Raw genomic sequence first — 16274 nt, forward strand, 5'->3', positions numbered from 1 at the left:
GAATGGGGCCAATTAGTTCAACAGTTCGTTCAAGGAGGAAGTGTAGGTGTTAAGGTTAATGATGACATTGGTCATTATTTTTAGACAAAGAAAGGATTGCGGCAGGGGGACCCTTTGTCTCCAATGCTTTTTAATATTATAGTAGACATGCTGGATATCTTAATTGAAAGAGCAAAAGAGGATAGCTAAGTAGGAGGGCTGGTTCCCCATCTCGTTGAGGGTGGTCTCTCCATATTATAGTATTCTAATGATACAAAAAAAATTTGGAGCATGATCTCCAGAAAGCGGTTAATATGAAATTAATACTGTGTCTGTTTGAGGAGCTATCAGGACTTAAGATTAATTTCCATAAAAGTGAGATTTTTTGTTTTGGAAAGGCCAAGGAGGAGGAGGATCAATACAAGTAGATCTTTGGATGTGATGCTGGCTCATTCCCCTTTAGATACTTGGGCATTCTCATTCATTACAGAAAACTAGGAAATTTTGATTGGTATCCGGTAGAGACCCGATTTGAAAGCAAATTGGGATGCTGGAAAGAGAAATTACTATCCTATGGTGATATGTTAGTCCTTATCAATTCAGTGTTATCTAGTTTACCTATGTTTATGTTGTCCTTCCTACAAATACCCGTTGGGGGTAAGGAAACGTTTGAACTTCTATAGATCTAGATTCTTTTGGCAGTCTGATGAGAATAAAAGAAAATATCGACTTACAAAATGGAATATTGTGTGTCAACCTAAGGATCAAGGGGGTCTAGGTATTGAGGTTCTTGAGATTAAAAAAGAAATGTCTTCTGAGTAAATGGCTCTTTAAACTTCTTAATGAAGAAGAGGTGTGGCAAGAGTTACTACATAATAAATACTTAAGACATAAGACTTTATCTGATGTGCAGGCTAAGCCTACTGATTCTCCCTTTTTGGAAGGGGTTGATGGAGGTTAAGGGGGAGTTTTTTTCTAGAGGTTTTTTCAAAGTGGGAAATGGAATGAATACCCGCTTCTGGGAAGATACGTGGTTAAGAAAAACTCGTTTAGCACACCAGTATTCATCATTATATAATATTGTACATCACAAGAATGTAACAGTTGCCCATGTGTTAGCTCAAACCCCACTCAATATTACTTTTCGTAGAGTGTTGAGTGGTAATAAGTGGTCCTCCTGGGTAAACTTATATCGCAAATTGATGAGGGTAAACTTGAGTGAAGATAATGATCGCTTTGTTTGGGATTTGACATCCACATGTCTCTTTACGGTTAAGTCTATGTATGAAGATCTTATGAATGACCATACTCCTTTTTTGTGAAAGTATCTCTGGATGGTTAAGGTTCCTCTTAAGATAAAGATTTTCATGTGATTCTTGAGTAACAAGGTTTTATTAACTAAAGATAATTTAGCTAAACGACACTGGAATGGGTGTACGGAATGTGTTTTCTGCGGGGATCAGGAGACTATCCAACATCTCTTTGTGGAGTGTCCTTTAGCTAAGCTTCTTTGGCGTACACTTAATTTCACTTATGATCTTTCACCTCCATCAAATATTACTAATATGTTTGGCAATTGGTTGAATGAAGTAGATAGATAATCTAAGGCTTTTATTCGAATTGGGGTTTCCACTTTATGTTGGTCTATATGAAGGGTCAGAAATGATATTATCTTTAACAGGAAAAATTCTTTTCAGTTTCATATGGTGGCATACTGGGTTCAGCTTTGGTCTCTCCTTTCGTCGGAGGGACATCGGGATGCTATGGCTACTGGGTGTACACGGCTCCCGATGATCGCTCAGGATATCTTGTGCCAGACTGGTTGACGGTATACTAGGAGCTTTGTTGGTGTGTACTCTTTTTATGTCATGTTTCTTTCGCTGGTTGATTTTTGTATCAATCCTTGGGCATATCCCATTTCAAAAAAATATGTAGGTTTCAAAATATCTAAAACATCTTATATTGTTACAGAGAGAGTAAAAAATAAAAAGATCGAATCAAGAGAAACTCTGCTACTAGATGGATAAGTTAGCCAACAATATCTTCTGTAGACACAAACAAACAAACATGGATGATTGATGAGCCATCAACCCTGCAGGCTGCGGTGCTCGGATATACAGCGATCTTTCTGTAGACAGCTGAACGCATCTTGCTATGAATCCAGCGGCACGTGTGTTTCCGCTCGGACCTGCCTGCGTGTGCATGGTCCAAAGCACACTACAAATCTCAGGCAAAATCACTCATCCCACCTTCAGGTGCTTCACGTGGACCATCACCTACAATGTTTGGTAATTCACACGAACAGTGACTACAACATGGGGCACCGACGAAAAACTGCAAAATGAAGAGGTGATCAACCTAACTCCTTTTCTTTATTATAACCTAATTCTGCTGACAGGCGTTGGAGCCAAAGAAAGAGAAAAACAGATTGCAGCCAACACTATCAACGTGTTGGATGTTAGTCGCATACCTGGGTTCAGATTTTAGTTTTCATCGCCATATGCCAGCACAGTCGTCTCGTTGACGGATCAGATAGTACAGAGGCTTGTAGGAGAGCCAACAAAATACTTCTGAGCTTGAAATAAGGCAAAAAAAAAATCACCTTTTCATTGATTAAGAAAAAGGTTTCTAGCATGTTGCAAAGCTCATGTCATGGCAAGAGCCACAACTAAATATATATATAGAGTTCACTCTCGCGACACAACGCTTTGGCCCCGGCAAGAGACAACATCATTGTTTCCTTTGTAAATTTTGCCACCACCATCTCGATAGTTGATGAATAATTCTAGCATTGTTGTCTCGTTGATGGAACAGATCATGGCTCGTACTAGAGCCAACAAAATAGCTCGGAGCTATTTTCTCAAATAGGCAAAAAAAAAACAATTCCATTGATCAAAAAAAGATTTCTAGCGTGTTACAAAGCACATGTCAGCGCAGGAGCCACAACTAAAAAAACATACCAAAAAAATTAACAGAAGTAACGAAACATGTATAGGGACAAATCTTAGCCGGAAGCCCCCAAGGAACAACCAAATATGCTAGCTACGGGAAGTCGGGAACCACACTGATATCACCCGTGATAATGCATCAAGTAAGTCAGTGCACGTACAGAATCAACAAATCAACTCCAGCGTACCGGCAAGCTCCTCTTTTCTGTCATCGTTACAAGCAACCTGGGATCGTTTCCTTTCTCCGCAGGATTTTAAACCCATTTTTTCCTCATGCGCTCGGCAAATGGGCTGCCCAATACTGCGCACCCTTCAAACTTTAAAATTGTTCAAACTAAAAAATGTTCATACTAAAAAATGTTCAGAGTTAAAAAAAATCGTATCAAAAAATGTTCAAATTTAAAATATGTTTATGTTCGAAAAATGTTCAAATTTTAAAGAAAAATCAAAATTTTAAAAAACGATGAACCTCAAAAAATGTTCAAATTTGAAAAATGTTTAAATCCTGGAAAAAAATTAATTTTTTTATTTTCTGAATTTTTTTTGAAAATTCATAAAAATTAAAACTTTCGGATTTAAAAAATATTTCTGCTTTTTAAATAACGAAAATATGTAAACAGAAAAGAAAAGGAGAATAGGAAAAACAAAAACGAACCTACCTGATGCGCTGGGCCGCGGCCCACTATAGAACCGCCGGGTCTGGGGGTGTGCGGCACCCCCCATCCGCACCGACCCGGTCGGTGTATAGCACCTCCCAATTGTTGGGCTAGGCTAAGCGGTGGGTGGCGGCAAATAGGATTCGGGATGGGCCTCGCCAATCCCAGCGGGCTGGACCAGACCCTTATCCTCCGTTGTCTCAAAAAAAAAAAGGCCCTTATCCTCCGTTCACTTGAAAAAAAAAACCTCAACCTAAAAAAGACCGAACCTGAAATCCCTAAATCACTGGGACTCTCGACCATAACCCGGGCTTGTCGATGGCGTCGACGGAGGAGTACTTGGGATGCCCGGAAGACCTAGGCGATCTCCCTCATCCGCTGGAGGAGGTGGACCAGCCGCCGAGCATGGGGACCGGTTCGTACGCTACGCATCTCTACTCTCTACTCTTTGTGTGAATCTCTATTAGGAGATGGTTTTGCGGTAACTCAACCCTGCTGGAGTTGATTATTTATATGCCAGCTACAGTCTGCCACAATTGTTTGGCTCCTAGCAACACATACTTCTGTAACTGCACAGATTCTTGCCCTAGTGGAATTGCCTTGGACCTCATGTTCCCTCTAGATTAAATTCCCCTCTACAACCAAAATATCTAACCATCTCCCGGGATGATTCTCCAGCAGGGAATAAAGTTGTCAACGACTCTAGCACACACGAGGGCAGACAAGTGATGGACGAGGAGGACGAGACAAATTGCCCAGGTACCCAATTCTCTCGTCAGATGAAGCATATTACTGTACTGTATAACCTGAAAGAATCATCTGCCGATAGATGATGCTACATTGATCCTTAATTTGCGTTCTTGATAATCCAACAGGAAAACATTACCCCAAAAGTGACGCGGATGAAATAGAGCGTAAATGGGTACGTAGGTACATCAAACAGCTTGGAGAATACTCGGATATCTACAACGAGATCATGGCCCGGGAAGATGATGATGATGACACCCCTTTCCCGCCCCATCCTTTGAAAGTGTTCCCTCACGCAACAGCTAAATGCATCCTCGGTGACAGCAACTGCTACCATAGAGTTTACAACACCCATGATACTTCTGCCAGTAAGTAAGTTCCATTGATTCATTCGTAGTACTAATCTGATCTTGCGCCATCTGTTTATTTCTAACCAATTTATTACTCTTGTTCCCAATGTATGTGTGTATGCAGCTTCATCGGCTCTTGGATATTGCACACCGAAAGAGATGCTTCAGTTCTTTTCGGTGTGCTTGTCAAGCTCCCCGGCATCCTATCCCATTAGTGTGTATGGAATATTTGCCGTTCGCGATGAATTGGACCCGCGAAGGAATTGTATATTCAACTGTTCCAGAGATGATGCTGTCACAATTGAGAAGCAGGTAATTCACTACGCTTGGTCTATATTTTCCACCACTTGGTTATTCACTACACATGGGAAACTAATGTTGATTATAACTCCAACGGTCCAGGCAGTATGGGGCTAGGCTTAGATCAGCGTGAGGTCCGTAATTCTAATAATTTTGGGAATAATAGATATGATGTGTATCCGTGAGTGTTGAACTGGTTGACAAGATAAATGGAGCAAAAGGGACAAAATGACATTCAAGCCTTGAAGGACATGCATGCTTTATTGAAACAAATGGAAAATAATGCTCGTGACACGGGAGTGGCACTCAATGCTCCGTCCGTCCCACAAAGAGTGAACTTTCAGTTTTCTTGAGTAGTCAAACTTTTTTAATGTTTGACCCTGTTTATACAGAAAAGCACAAACATTTGAACCACGAAATTAGTATCACTAAATTTACGATGAAAAATAATTTCATCATATACCTAGCTAGTTACATAAGTATTTTTATATTTTTGTATAAAGTCGGTCAAACGTTCACATAGTATGACTTTCCAATAAAGTTGGAAGTGCCTAAAATGTATACTACTCTGTTTGAAAGTGGATACAGCTTGTTAAGTTCTAACAAGATGTTAAATTGTAGGATTCCTTTGTCTTGCCTCTTTGTAGCCCTTGTCGAGGAATGTATGTACGGGATCGTGCATTACTAGAAGTTGATCTTTGGATAAAAGAGGGAGGGAAAGGATCAGTTGACAAGCAGCTATTTTCTGCATATGCTGAGATAGATATACGTGCAGAATACAATTACATGCTTCATGTACGGATTCCTAGCGATGATTGCAACTTGGACATAAAATGCATGGCCCTTACACGAAGTGTGGAGACTGTAATACAAGTCTATGCAAAGGTTGACCATCCTTGTCATGTGAGGTTCACTGCTTTCAGCACTTGCTATGATGATTATGAGATTCTTATTTTTGATGGAAAATTATTTGGGAATGAGAAACTATTCCAGCATGTCGTCACGGTGAAGGAAAATGAAAAATTGGATGTTCTTTTGAAAGTAGAACAATCACTGTTTCAGTGGACCTTTCAGGATGAACATGTTGGAGCTGTTTGTTCTCCTGATGACTCGATCTTCGCGTATGGCCACTTTTTTCGTAAGGGTGTTCTTTGCTCCAAAGGACTACCAAAGAAACTCACCTACAACATTCTGACATCCTCAGTTTGCTCAAACTAATGAAAATGAGTGTTGAAATTGTAGTGTTTTACTCTCCTAACTTGTAGAAGATCATTTTCACATTGTGTAAGACTTTACTGTGTTATGAAACATCATCAAGTATGAGTTGTGATCTGTGGTTTAAATATGAGGAAGTACGATGTGTGATCTGTGATCTAAATGTGTTACTCCTACACTTCTGGAAACAAAGATGTTTGATCGTGCATATTCTATGCTTGCTTCGCACATGATATTTTGATTAGTAATATTTTCCTTTAAACTCAATGCACCATCTGATGTACATTACACTTGGATTCCTTTCAAACTTTCCCTTCATGGAATTTGTAATTCTGCAGTTGGCAACTATTGGTGCTTCAAAATTGTGTTGCTTAGAAGGAACTATATGAGCAGAAAGCTTTCTTAACCTTGGTATTGCTCATTCTGGGCCCTAAATATATGTGGGTAAATGATTCATATCAGATTGAGGAAACAAATCAGCTGACTCGCTCCACAACACGCATTCCTTGTGCTTCTCGCCTCCCCACCCCTCTCTATCCCTCCATAAATCTTGCTTAGGGGTGCGTTTGGTGATTTCTAGTTGAATTTTGAACTAAATATGTTCAAATAAACTATAAGCTGGATATTGGCAGGATCCTGCTTGACACCTTCCTCTTGCTTCACCTGTGCCCCGTCCCTCCCGCCTTAGGATGTCCATCATCTTACCTAGATTTGGGGATGTAGCGTTGCACCATGACATGCGACAGAAATCAATTTTCACCACCAAGCTCCGAGAGACGCTAGGACTGCAAACGGCTTTCCGGTGGGCTAGGACCGTTGGCGGAGAGCCAAATTCAGCGAATACAGTGATAAATAAACTGTCAATGATATGTGGATTTCTGATGTTGCAAATGTTTTTCGACATGTTGCAAGCTCCTGCATGTTTTGCTGGAATGACTTTGGGTGTTGACTGCAAATGTTCTCCGCCATGATATCCGGAGTGTTTCATTCATCCATCAAGTTGGAGGCATTGCACCCCTTGTGTCCTCGCATGACTCCACACTCTCCTAGGATGGCAAACAATCCCCCGTATAATTGGTCCACCCTGTCAAGCTTGCTAGTGGATAACGCAGTGTTATCTACTTCCAGCAATGCCTGTCATGCCTCAACAATTGCATGATCACAAGCTGGTCCGTGCTTCCGCAGCCTTCCATCTATCGGCATCCCCAGGTGGTCCTTAATCTGTAGCTTGTGGGCATTGCTGGGAGCTTCATGGTGTCAAGGCAAGACAGGCTGCGGTTTCTCATCGCCCATGGGTTCATGATATCCATGTGGCTTCAACTACACATCCTACACTGCCGAAAATTGCCAAAATGAAGAACTGATCAACCTAATTTGCTAATAGGTGTTGGAGCCAAAGAAAGGTCCATGAACAGAGTTCACCACGCATTCAACACTATGGACATGTCGGCATGTCGCATGTCACAAAAGAACGCAGTCGCAGCAATAAGCCAATAGTCTCGGAACAACACTACTTTTTCTCACTGAGACACAATAGAAGATAATATGTCCTAAACAAATGCTACAGATACCTATATGGTTGACCAAAATAGAACTTCAGAAATTCAAGTTACTTGGCAGGTGCAGGGCATGGAAGTGCCGCCTTGCAGATGTACAAACATCTCAACCACTCAATCTTGATTCACGACAACGGAAAAAATATGCAGCGTTCATGAAACAACACGCATCTCGTGCAGATCATTGTGTAACACATATCAAAAGCCCCTCGACATTAAGGCTTCTTCCACAATTCCAGATGCCTTCATTCTTCTACCAGGTCAGCCTGTTATATTGTGAAGTTTAGGAAAATGGCAATTGGCAAAGTATTTTAGTACTTGTACACCTATGTTTCTTCCCCTATGGTCCACCTGTTTCTTACATAATCAGCCCACATCTTCTCTGCAATACCATCTCTAAAAGCATTTCCCGCGTCGCATTGACTGTTCAGTGCTGCAACATCATTTCCATATACATCATCCCCGCTAGGCAAAGCCACAGTCTTACGGGTTGAAACTGGGATTGTCCAGTTACTTGAAAATCCTCCGTGGTCACCTCCTTGCCTCTGAATTATATTGTGCAGCACCACTGCTGCTGCAGGAATTTTCAGCTGAGTCTCAAACCGGTAAAACGTTGCAACATTCAGAATGGGAAATCTCATCTTCAGTATACGTATGGCATGCCTAATATGGTTAAGCAGGTGTGCATGGCGAAGATTGAACAGCTCCTTGTAGTCTCCTGGTTGGCAATTTCTCTGCTCTTGCTCTTCAGTATGGTAAGGGACCCCGCTATAAGGAGCAAGAAAACAAGCCGTGTTTGGATAACCCCTGTCTACCAAATAGTACTTGCCTCCGGGAACTTGAAATCCAGATTCAATAGCAGAATACAAGACCGCTGCATCAGACACAGATCCTTCATGACCATGAGACACATGGACGAAATTCAGATCAAAATCACAAGCAAGCATCATATTTTGAGTGAGGGATCCTTCTCTGTTTCGATATGGAGCCGCTTCCCTGTCTGATATTGTCACAGGAACATGGATCCCATCAATTGCCCCTATACAGTTCTGCAAGAGAAAAACATCCCCTATGTAATTGGCATGTAGCAAAAAAGCATACAAGTTACAGAAACATACAACCATAAGTTACTCTTACCTCAAAGTAAGGCCCATAGCATGGATCAGACGATATCTTCCAATGAGTCTCAGTTGAAGGAGGATGCTTCACAAAGTCGCCTTTCACTGAGATGATTGCATCAAAGCATGCCTTGATATGTCTATGAATAGTCTCTCTACTGCGCTCAAATCTAGCACTCAGTTTCTCAAAATTAGCATTTCGTGAGAGCATGTAGATAAACATGCCAATTTGCTCTTCTACAGACAAACCTCTTGTATTCCGCAGAAGATGTTTTGACCTAACATATCTTGAGAAGTCACGGAGAATACGAGGCTCTACTTGAAATTTTTCATAGCCCTGCCCTCGGTCATCTTCAAGAACTTCACATACCCATTCTGCATCACTACGTATTGTTGCACTTTCTGTTTCGTGAGCAATGGAAGCTAGATATAAAGCTGGGAAAACAAATAGCATCATCTCATCATCTTCTTCCTCAGAGTCACTCAGCTCTTCAGGATCCATATTTTCCAAAATCTAACATCCAGAAAGACAAAAATTTAAAATGAAGAACTTAGCAAACAAAACATATACCTACAGAAATTGGATAAAAAGGTGCTGGACAATAATAATCATCATGAAATGGCCACGAAAGTAGCATAAATATTAGTATTAGCTTGACCAAGCAGGTCCCCGGAGAAAATTTGTTAGTACCTTATTTAATACTCCCTCCATTCCATAATACTTCCACGGCAAGTATTATGAAATGGAGGGAGTATTAATTAAGGAAGTAACTTGATAAGACAGAGGGCTGGTAACTCATATTTCACTCTCGCATTTTATGATCTAAAACATGTAAACAAATGTTATAGCAGTTATTCATGTTTAATAATCAAGAGATTCCTGTTTGAAAGGCATACAGTGTGCCGATAAACTCATTTTCTGTTGTGTAGCTATAGTAGTGCAGTACTAGCAACAGTAATCCACTGAGGCAGCAGAGAAGATTACACATCAGCAAAAATATCCCTCATGTTTTTTTTTTTGAGGAATCAACCCTCATGTAATTAATTAACGGATAATAACAGATCATTCCTCAGTAATATGCTACAGCCGCCTCAAGCACTAGTGACAGTAATCCGAAGTACAAAAGCATACTCTATTAGAGCGGAAGTGTTCCGGTGGAGTGTGGACCGGGGAGGCGTCGGGCAGTACCTGCTGATGCCGACGGAGGTGACGGAGGCAAGGCTGCCCAAGCTGTCGCCGGCAAGGAGGGAGAGCGACGGATTCGAGACGGATGGAGGAGCTCTCCTCGCCTTAGAGTACGTGTGTTCACGGGGAGAGGGCAAGACTCGCACGAGGCCACCGGCCGCCGCGACCCCGCCGCAGATGCGTGCCGTCGGCGAGGAAAGGAGAGGAAAACAGATACTCGCAGAAGAGCTCGTCGCACCGGGCCGTTCTACGATGCTGGTCCAGGTTATCACATGGGCCTTCCACCCGCAGCCCACAGCCGAAGCCAACGGGCGTTTCTTCCAAGTCCTTCTGGCCTAATTGGTTGCTTGCACCGAAATTATTCAGTATCTGCTTTTAACCCGGTGCTCTATGAGGTGAAACAGAGTCTGGGCCAGTTTATGCACTACATTTCACGTTTGGGATACCAACAAAGTTTCATCATGCAGTTTCGGTTCACTGATTGTTGATAACAATATGTGCTATGTTGGCTGACGAGGGAAGAATCCACTGTTTGGTTATGTGCTAAGCAGCGATGATGTTACCTCCCTCTTTATAAGGTGTTCTTCCCCCTAACTAGCCGTTACCAAGACAGTACCCAGCACAAAAAAACATACATAATTAGCTAACTGCATCACTTAATCACCATTGTCAAGGCTTACAAACACGTCCTGAGCAAAGCAAGGAAGTTTCAGGACGATATAAGCCCGTAGAACCCTTGATCAAAAGCAAGAAAGTCCCGTAGAATCCCTTGATCAAACACGATGTCATTGTCTTGTATCAATAGGTTCATAAGTAGCACTACAACTACATATGGACATAATTGACAGATATACATATAAAAGGAGGGTCGTCGCCTAGCTGTGATCAGGGTAGGTATAGAACCTGGTGGTGGAGCAGTCGGCCTTGTAGATGGTCATCTTCAAGACGAAGGCCTAGAGCTTGAAATCCACGACGTTGCCGTAATGGAGATCGTACTTGTAGAACGTCTTCGCCAGTTCCTGCCGAAGACCACCAGGCCACCATGGTAGGTGACCTGCACCCACTCGCCGCAGAACCGACATGCAGACAAGAGCACACTGCGTGGCAGTGGGATCTTGATCCACTCCCGGAGCGCATCTTGGAACCATGGCGGCACGACGAGCATGTGGATGTTGTCCGCATTGAGCTGGACGTATAACCTCCGCAGCATCAGCGCCCTAGCGAGGTGCCCCAACTTAGGCTAGCGGCCCACGGTGGGAGGAGGCATCAGCACAACCTCCACACTTCCTGGCACCTCTGGCTTCAGAGCGCTCATCCAGCGGTTCAGGATGAGGTTGTCCTAGTAGCCGGGTGGAGGGAACCACCCTTTTCCCATCTTGTCGCACTCCAGCTTAACGACCTAATAAGAAAAGCAAGTTCATGTAAGTGGCATGATCAACAGGTATGGCACTGCCAATGTGGTGATCACAGTCCACACCATGACCACGAACATGATCAACATGTATGACACTGCCAATGTGGTGATCACCATCCAGACCATGAGCAAGAGCATGATCAACAACTATGGCAGTGCCAATGTGCACCATCCAGACCATGAGCAAGAGCATGATCAAGAACTATGGCAGTGCCAATGTGGTGATCGCCATCTAGACCATGAGTAAGAGCATGATCAACAACAATGGTAGTGCTAATGCTTGATCACCATCCAAACCATGAGCAACAGAATGATCGACAACTATGGCAGTGCCAATGTGTTGGTCAGCATCCAGACCATACCTAAGAGCATGATCAACAGCTATGGCGCTGCGCGCCATGCTCAATCTTGCCACATCATGAGCCAAAAGTACAATACCATTGTCCAGAACTATGCAAATTTTGTCCCAATTTCCGAATTTAGGGTGTGCAATCGTTTCACACCCCGACAAATGCACTGCCCAAATTGGAAAATCTACAATGCGCATGCAACACCTCGACAAGATACCCTAGTAGCGCATGCCTTTTAGCCCTATCGCCGTACTGCCATTCGTCGGACATAGCACAATCATCGGCGGTTACCAAATTCGACCAAACCCTAATCGTTGCCTAAATCTACGAGGTTGTGCGCCTACCTTGGAGAAATGGGGCGTCCCTATTGACGGAGGAATGCTCCGAGACATGGACGGACCCACCGGAGCCTGGTAAGAAGAGAAGGCCATGTTCGAGGCGGCCGCCGGAGGGGTTGAAAAAACCCTGCCAAATTGGCGAGGCTAGGATCTGCGAACGCAGGAGCCTTGCCCGCCGCGACGCTATCTTGACCGCTTCCCGGCGGTGATGATGATCCCCCGGTCAGATCCGTCACCTTTGAGGCTACCGCCGTCGACGCTGCCTTCGTTGACCGCGTCCTCGAACAGACCGGGGAGGGGGTTTAAGTGGGACTGCGAGGTTGCCTCCGCCGGCTGCTAGGTGGTCTATTTGGCACGCCGTCAAAACTTCCTGCGCCGACAACTCCGCTTGGTGGGGAGGCCGCCAGGTGGAGGAGAGGAGGAGGAGCGGCGGGCATGGAGAAACGGAGGAAGGTGGGAGTGTCGATTGGGCGGTGAGGAGAGTGGAGTGTAAAGGGGTTCGCCTCATCTCCCGCGCTTTCCAACGCGTGCAAAACAGTCACGACGCGGCAATCGCCTGGGTCTATCTCCAGAAAAACGGCCGAATCAGCCGTTCCTCTCGGACCAACTTTTAACCTGCTTTAAACATGATGTTGTGCAACATTTTGGTGCGAGTTAAGCTTCCAAACGAACGAATTTTGACCCACTAAGAGCATCTCCAGCCGTCTTCCCGGGAAGGCCCCAGGACACATTTTTATCATCCGGATGGACGAAAACGGTTCAATCGTGCCCCCGGATTCTCGTTTTCGTCTGGATTTGGTCTTTCATCCATCAGGGGAGCCCAGGTCATCCCAGCCTCGCGGGGAGCGCTCGGGGAGTCCGGACGAAACGAAAGCGCGGGAAACGCCGAGAAAACTTCCCACACGGCTGATGACCCCGACTTGTCGGCGAGAAAGACCGATCGTCATCCTCATCGCATTATCTCCTCAAACTAAAAATTATATTCACCCGGTGCTAAATAGCGCCGGATTTTAGCCTGACCCCAACAGCTTGACATGCTCTAAATGAGAAGCACATTGTTGGCGACCCTCTTCCATTCGTTCCCCTTCGTCGAGACAAGTCAACTCAGTGGCTCACTGAAACCGAACCTGTCCCGAAACCCCCATTAGCGCAAGGCTAATCGCGCGCGCACGATGCACAGCCTCCTCGCCAGGATCCCGCAACCGCGCAGGCCCCTCGTCCTGGTCGCCTCCTCCTGCGCGCTGATCCTCCTCGCCACCGCCCTCCTCCTCCCGCGCGCCCCTCCCGCCCCGCCGCTCACCACGCCCGCCGCCATCCGCCTGGACCCGCGCGTCGAGCGCAAGAACGGCAACGAGCTGCTGTGGCAGCTCCCGCCAGGCCCGCCGCGCGCCGCCGTGTTCGTCGCCCCCGGCTGCACCATCCGCGCCACCGACTTCTTCGACGCCTCCCCGGGCTGCCCGCGCTGCGCGGGGCTCCCCGAGGAGCGCCGCTTCACGCGCGAGGCGCTCCGCCGCGGCTACGCCGTCCTCGCCGTGTCCAGCCGCGCCGAGTGCTGGTCCCTCGACGCCGCCGCCTCCGGCGACGGCAGCGAGCTCGCCGCCGTCGAGTCCATCATCAAATGGTGGGTCAACGAGCAATACCCAGACCTCCACGGCCTCCCGCTCGTCGCCATCGGCGCGTCGTCGGGCGGGTACTTCGTGTCCGCGCTGGCCGCCAGGGTCAGGTTCAGCAGCGTGGCCATCATGATCGCCGAGGGCGTGTTCGCCGCGATGCGCGAGGTCCCGGCCGGGTACCCGCCGGCGCTGTTCGTGCACATGCCCAAGGACGCCGAGAGGGCGCGGATGGTGGCGGCGAGCATAGGCCAACTCAAGTCAAAGCGCGTCGATGTGCGGGAGATCCAGTGCGGTGCCTTTGCCGTGAGCGGGGGGTTCCTGGCCGCGAGGATTCCGGGGTTGACTCGCACCGTCGCCGACGGAATCGTGGACGTGCTTCGCCGCAAGTCGTTCCTGGATGACAAGGGGTTTCTGAAGAAGGATGGCAGGAGCACACCGTGGAAGGGGGCAGCAGAGGAGGCCAAGGTCTTGCCGGAGGGGTTCTCGTTGGAGAGGCATGTCACGGAGGAGCTGAATGTTGCATATGCGTACCATGAGTTTACCAGCCTGAAGAATGCAGAGATCTTCGAATGGTTCGAGTCCCATATGCATCGCAAGGTTTGAGGACGCTTCGTTCCTATGGTTATCCATGGCTAATTTGAGGTTGTACATGTAAGTGTTGCTGATTTGAGAAGGCAGGCTGTAATGATCCGTTGGAGTTGGAAAGAACAGCAATGATTTTGTAAGATCAGTTATTCCCATAGCTTGTAGTTTACCACACCAACTTGTAGTTTCCACTTATGTTTTTCTTTTCTGCCAAACTTGTTCACTGTCCTCATTGTTGGTATTATTGTAGTAACTTATAACACAGAAATGTCTTGACACTAGAAAATGACAGAGACTTGGATATGTTAATCCTTTGTGAGAAAGGATATTTATATAATCAGCCACATTTAGTGTAACTCCAGTTTGATATCTTGCCTTTGCATATCGTTGTGTCTGGTTCTGACTAACTGACAGTGTATCATAGCAATGTTTGTCCTGAGTAGGATGTGTTGTTTTTTGTGTATGAAGAAGTCCCGCTTAGGCAATCAGCTTTTTCAATACAGAGATACTCTGTTACTTGCAGTTACAATTTACCCGGCATTTAGTGTCATTTCATTGGTAAATTATCAATAAGAAGTTCAGCAAAGACATCTGCAACATGTGAAGTCGCTAACCAGCTGCTGTTTGCTTCTGTAGATACCTGTAAGTCTGTCACACACCTTTACTTTACATTAATTACTGACATTTGTTCCTGTCAGAACTCAGAAATCCTTGATATTGTCCCCTTTAATTTTAGCCACATCGTCTTGGTTTTTAAAATTTTCAAATTTGTCTTATGTTTGTACTGGAATGATCTGGTGGAGTCTGAAAACTGAAGACCCTTGTGTGTGCTCCTCCCATCTTTCTAGAAAATTTGCACGATGCTTCGCCACAAGTCTTTCCTAGAAAATCTGCACGATGCGTCGATGCACTGTCAAACACAAGAACTGAGCAAAATCTGTGTGTACTGGAATGATCTGGTGGAGTCTGAAAACTGATCTACTCAAGTTCTCTGGTGTAGTCTTCAGATGCATGCTAGGGAAGTTCACGCCTAGGATTGTTATAAGATGCTTGTACTCGAAGATTCTTTAGTGAAACAAGAGAAACTGTTAGCGGTCCTACAGGCACTTAGTGAGGCAGCAATGCTTTTTGGTAACATACATATACACAGGATGATCATCTTAGAATTTGCAAGCCATTTGGACATACATGGATGAATTTTTCTTAAGAAAGTTCTCTGAAAATGACCATGATCCTATGAGTTTTTTACGTACTACAGGTTCTATCTTAAGAGTCAACATGTTTAATGCTGTGAACAACAAGTAGGCTGATGTTCTTCTTCGAGTGATTAATCAGGTAATTAGTTTTCAAATGTGGTTAACTTTTGTCTTTTAATGCAGCTGATTCCAGGATATTCTTTACTTTGTTATGCCTTGTGTTCAAGCAAACCTGAATCAATCATGATGTGTGCAGTTATACCCATGGTTGAACTTAGAGCTCACAACTCATTATTTAAGGGTGAAACACGAAATGTTCACTGAATTTGTGTGATGTTTGAATAAATTTTGTTTCCATTAAACTTTTTACGCTTAGGCTTCAGTTTGGCATCCAAACTGATTCTTCTGAGAAACTTCTGAAGTGATTATCTCCTCTTCAAGTTCTTGGGTTTATTTTATAGTAAACATCAATCCCTTGTCTATGTGAAGTTTTCTTTATGGACTGTATTGAATACTTGGCCGAGCTATCCAGATTTCATAATAATCATAATTAGTTCTTTTTGATTGAAGGAACAAAAATGATGGATATATTACATTTAAAATCTCTTAAAATAGTAATATTACATGATAAACAAACAAACTATTAGAAATATATCAAGCCACAGGATATCATCAATCAGAAAGTACATAGGAGCAATAAATTTAGCCAAGGGATATCCAGGA

The 16274-nt window shown here is 44.6% G+C and overlaps 3 protein-coding genes across 3 annotated transcripts; 2 read left to right on the forward strand and 1 right to left on the reverse strand.

The window, feature by feature from the left end:
- Positions 1-3884: 3884 nt before the first annotated feature.
- On the forward strand, positions 3885-6198 carry LOC124653538. The gene is made up of 5 exons (XM_047192596.1): positions 3885-3998; positions 4265-4342; positions 4459-4698; positions 4805-4992; positions 5602-6198. Exons 1-5 carry the CDS (start codon positions 3902-3904, stop codon positions 6196-6198), a joined length of 1200 nt encoding a protein of 399 aa, XP_047048552.1. The 5' UTR covers positions 3885-3901.
- Positions 6199-8000: 1802 nt separating this feature from the next.
- On the reverse strand, positions 8001-9371 carry LOC124653550 (putative nuclease HARBI1). The gene is made up of 2 exons (XM_047192608.1): positions 8889-9371; positions 8001-8800 (listed from the first exon to the last, which is right to left on the reverse strand). Exons 1-2 carry the CDS (start codon positions 9369-9371, stop codon positions 8078-8080), a joined length of 1206 nt encoding a protein of 401 aa, XP_047048564.1. The 3' UTR covers positions 8001-8077.
- Positions 9372-13329: 3958 nt separating this feature from the next.
- LOC124682789 lies at positions 13330-14716 on the forward strand. Its single transcript, XM_047217405.1, has one exon. It carries the CDS (start codon positions 13330-13332, stop codon positions 14371-14373), a length of 1044 nt encoding a protein of 347 aa, XP_047073361.1. The 3' UTR covers positions 14374-14716.
- The last annotated feature ends 1558 nt before the right edge of the window (positions 14717-16274 follow it).

This window comes from Lolium rigidum, chromosome 1 (genome assembly GCF_022539505.1).
Source record: "Lolium rigidum isolate FL_2022 chromosome 1, APGP_CSIRO_Lrig_0.1, whole genome shotgun sequence".
NCBI classification, from domain to species: domain Eukaryota; kingdom Viridiplantae; phylum Streptophyta; class Magnoliopsida; order Poales; family Poaceae; genus Lolium; species Lolium rigidum.

What these genes read in the sequence shown, in the direction of transcription:
- LOC124682789 (XM_047217405.1), top strand. Translation starts at nt 13,330, where the DNA reads ATGCACAGCCTCCTCGCCAGGATCCCGCAACCGCGCAGGCCCCTCGTC.
- LOC124653550 (XM_047192608.1), bottom strand. Translation starts at nt 9,371, where the DNA reads ATGGATCCTGAAGAGCTGAGTGACTCTGAGGAAGAAGATGATGAGATG. An exon ending in GCTATGGGCCTTACTTTGAG is followed by an intron (nt 8,801 to 8,888) that starts GTAAGAGTAACT and finishes TTTCTCTTGCAG; the next exon opens with AACTGTATAGGGGCAATTGA.
- LOC124653538 (XM_047192596.1), top strand. Translation starts at nt 3,902, where the DNA reads ATGGCGTCGACGGAGGAGTACTTGGGATGCCCGGAAGACCTAGGCGAT. An exon ending in GGACGAGACAAATTGCCCAG is followed by an intron (nt 4,343 to 4,458) that starts GTACCCAATTCT and finishes ATAATCCAACAG; the next exon opens with GAAAACATTACCCCAAAAGT. An exon ending in CACCCATGATACTTCTGCCA is followed by an intron (nt 4,699 to 4,804) that starts GTAAGTAAGTTC and finishes GTGTGTATGCAG; the next exon opens with CTTCATCGGCTCTTGGATAT.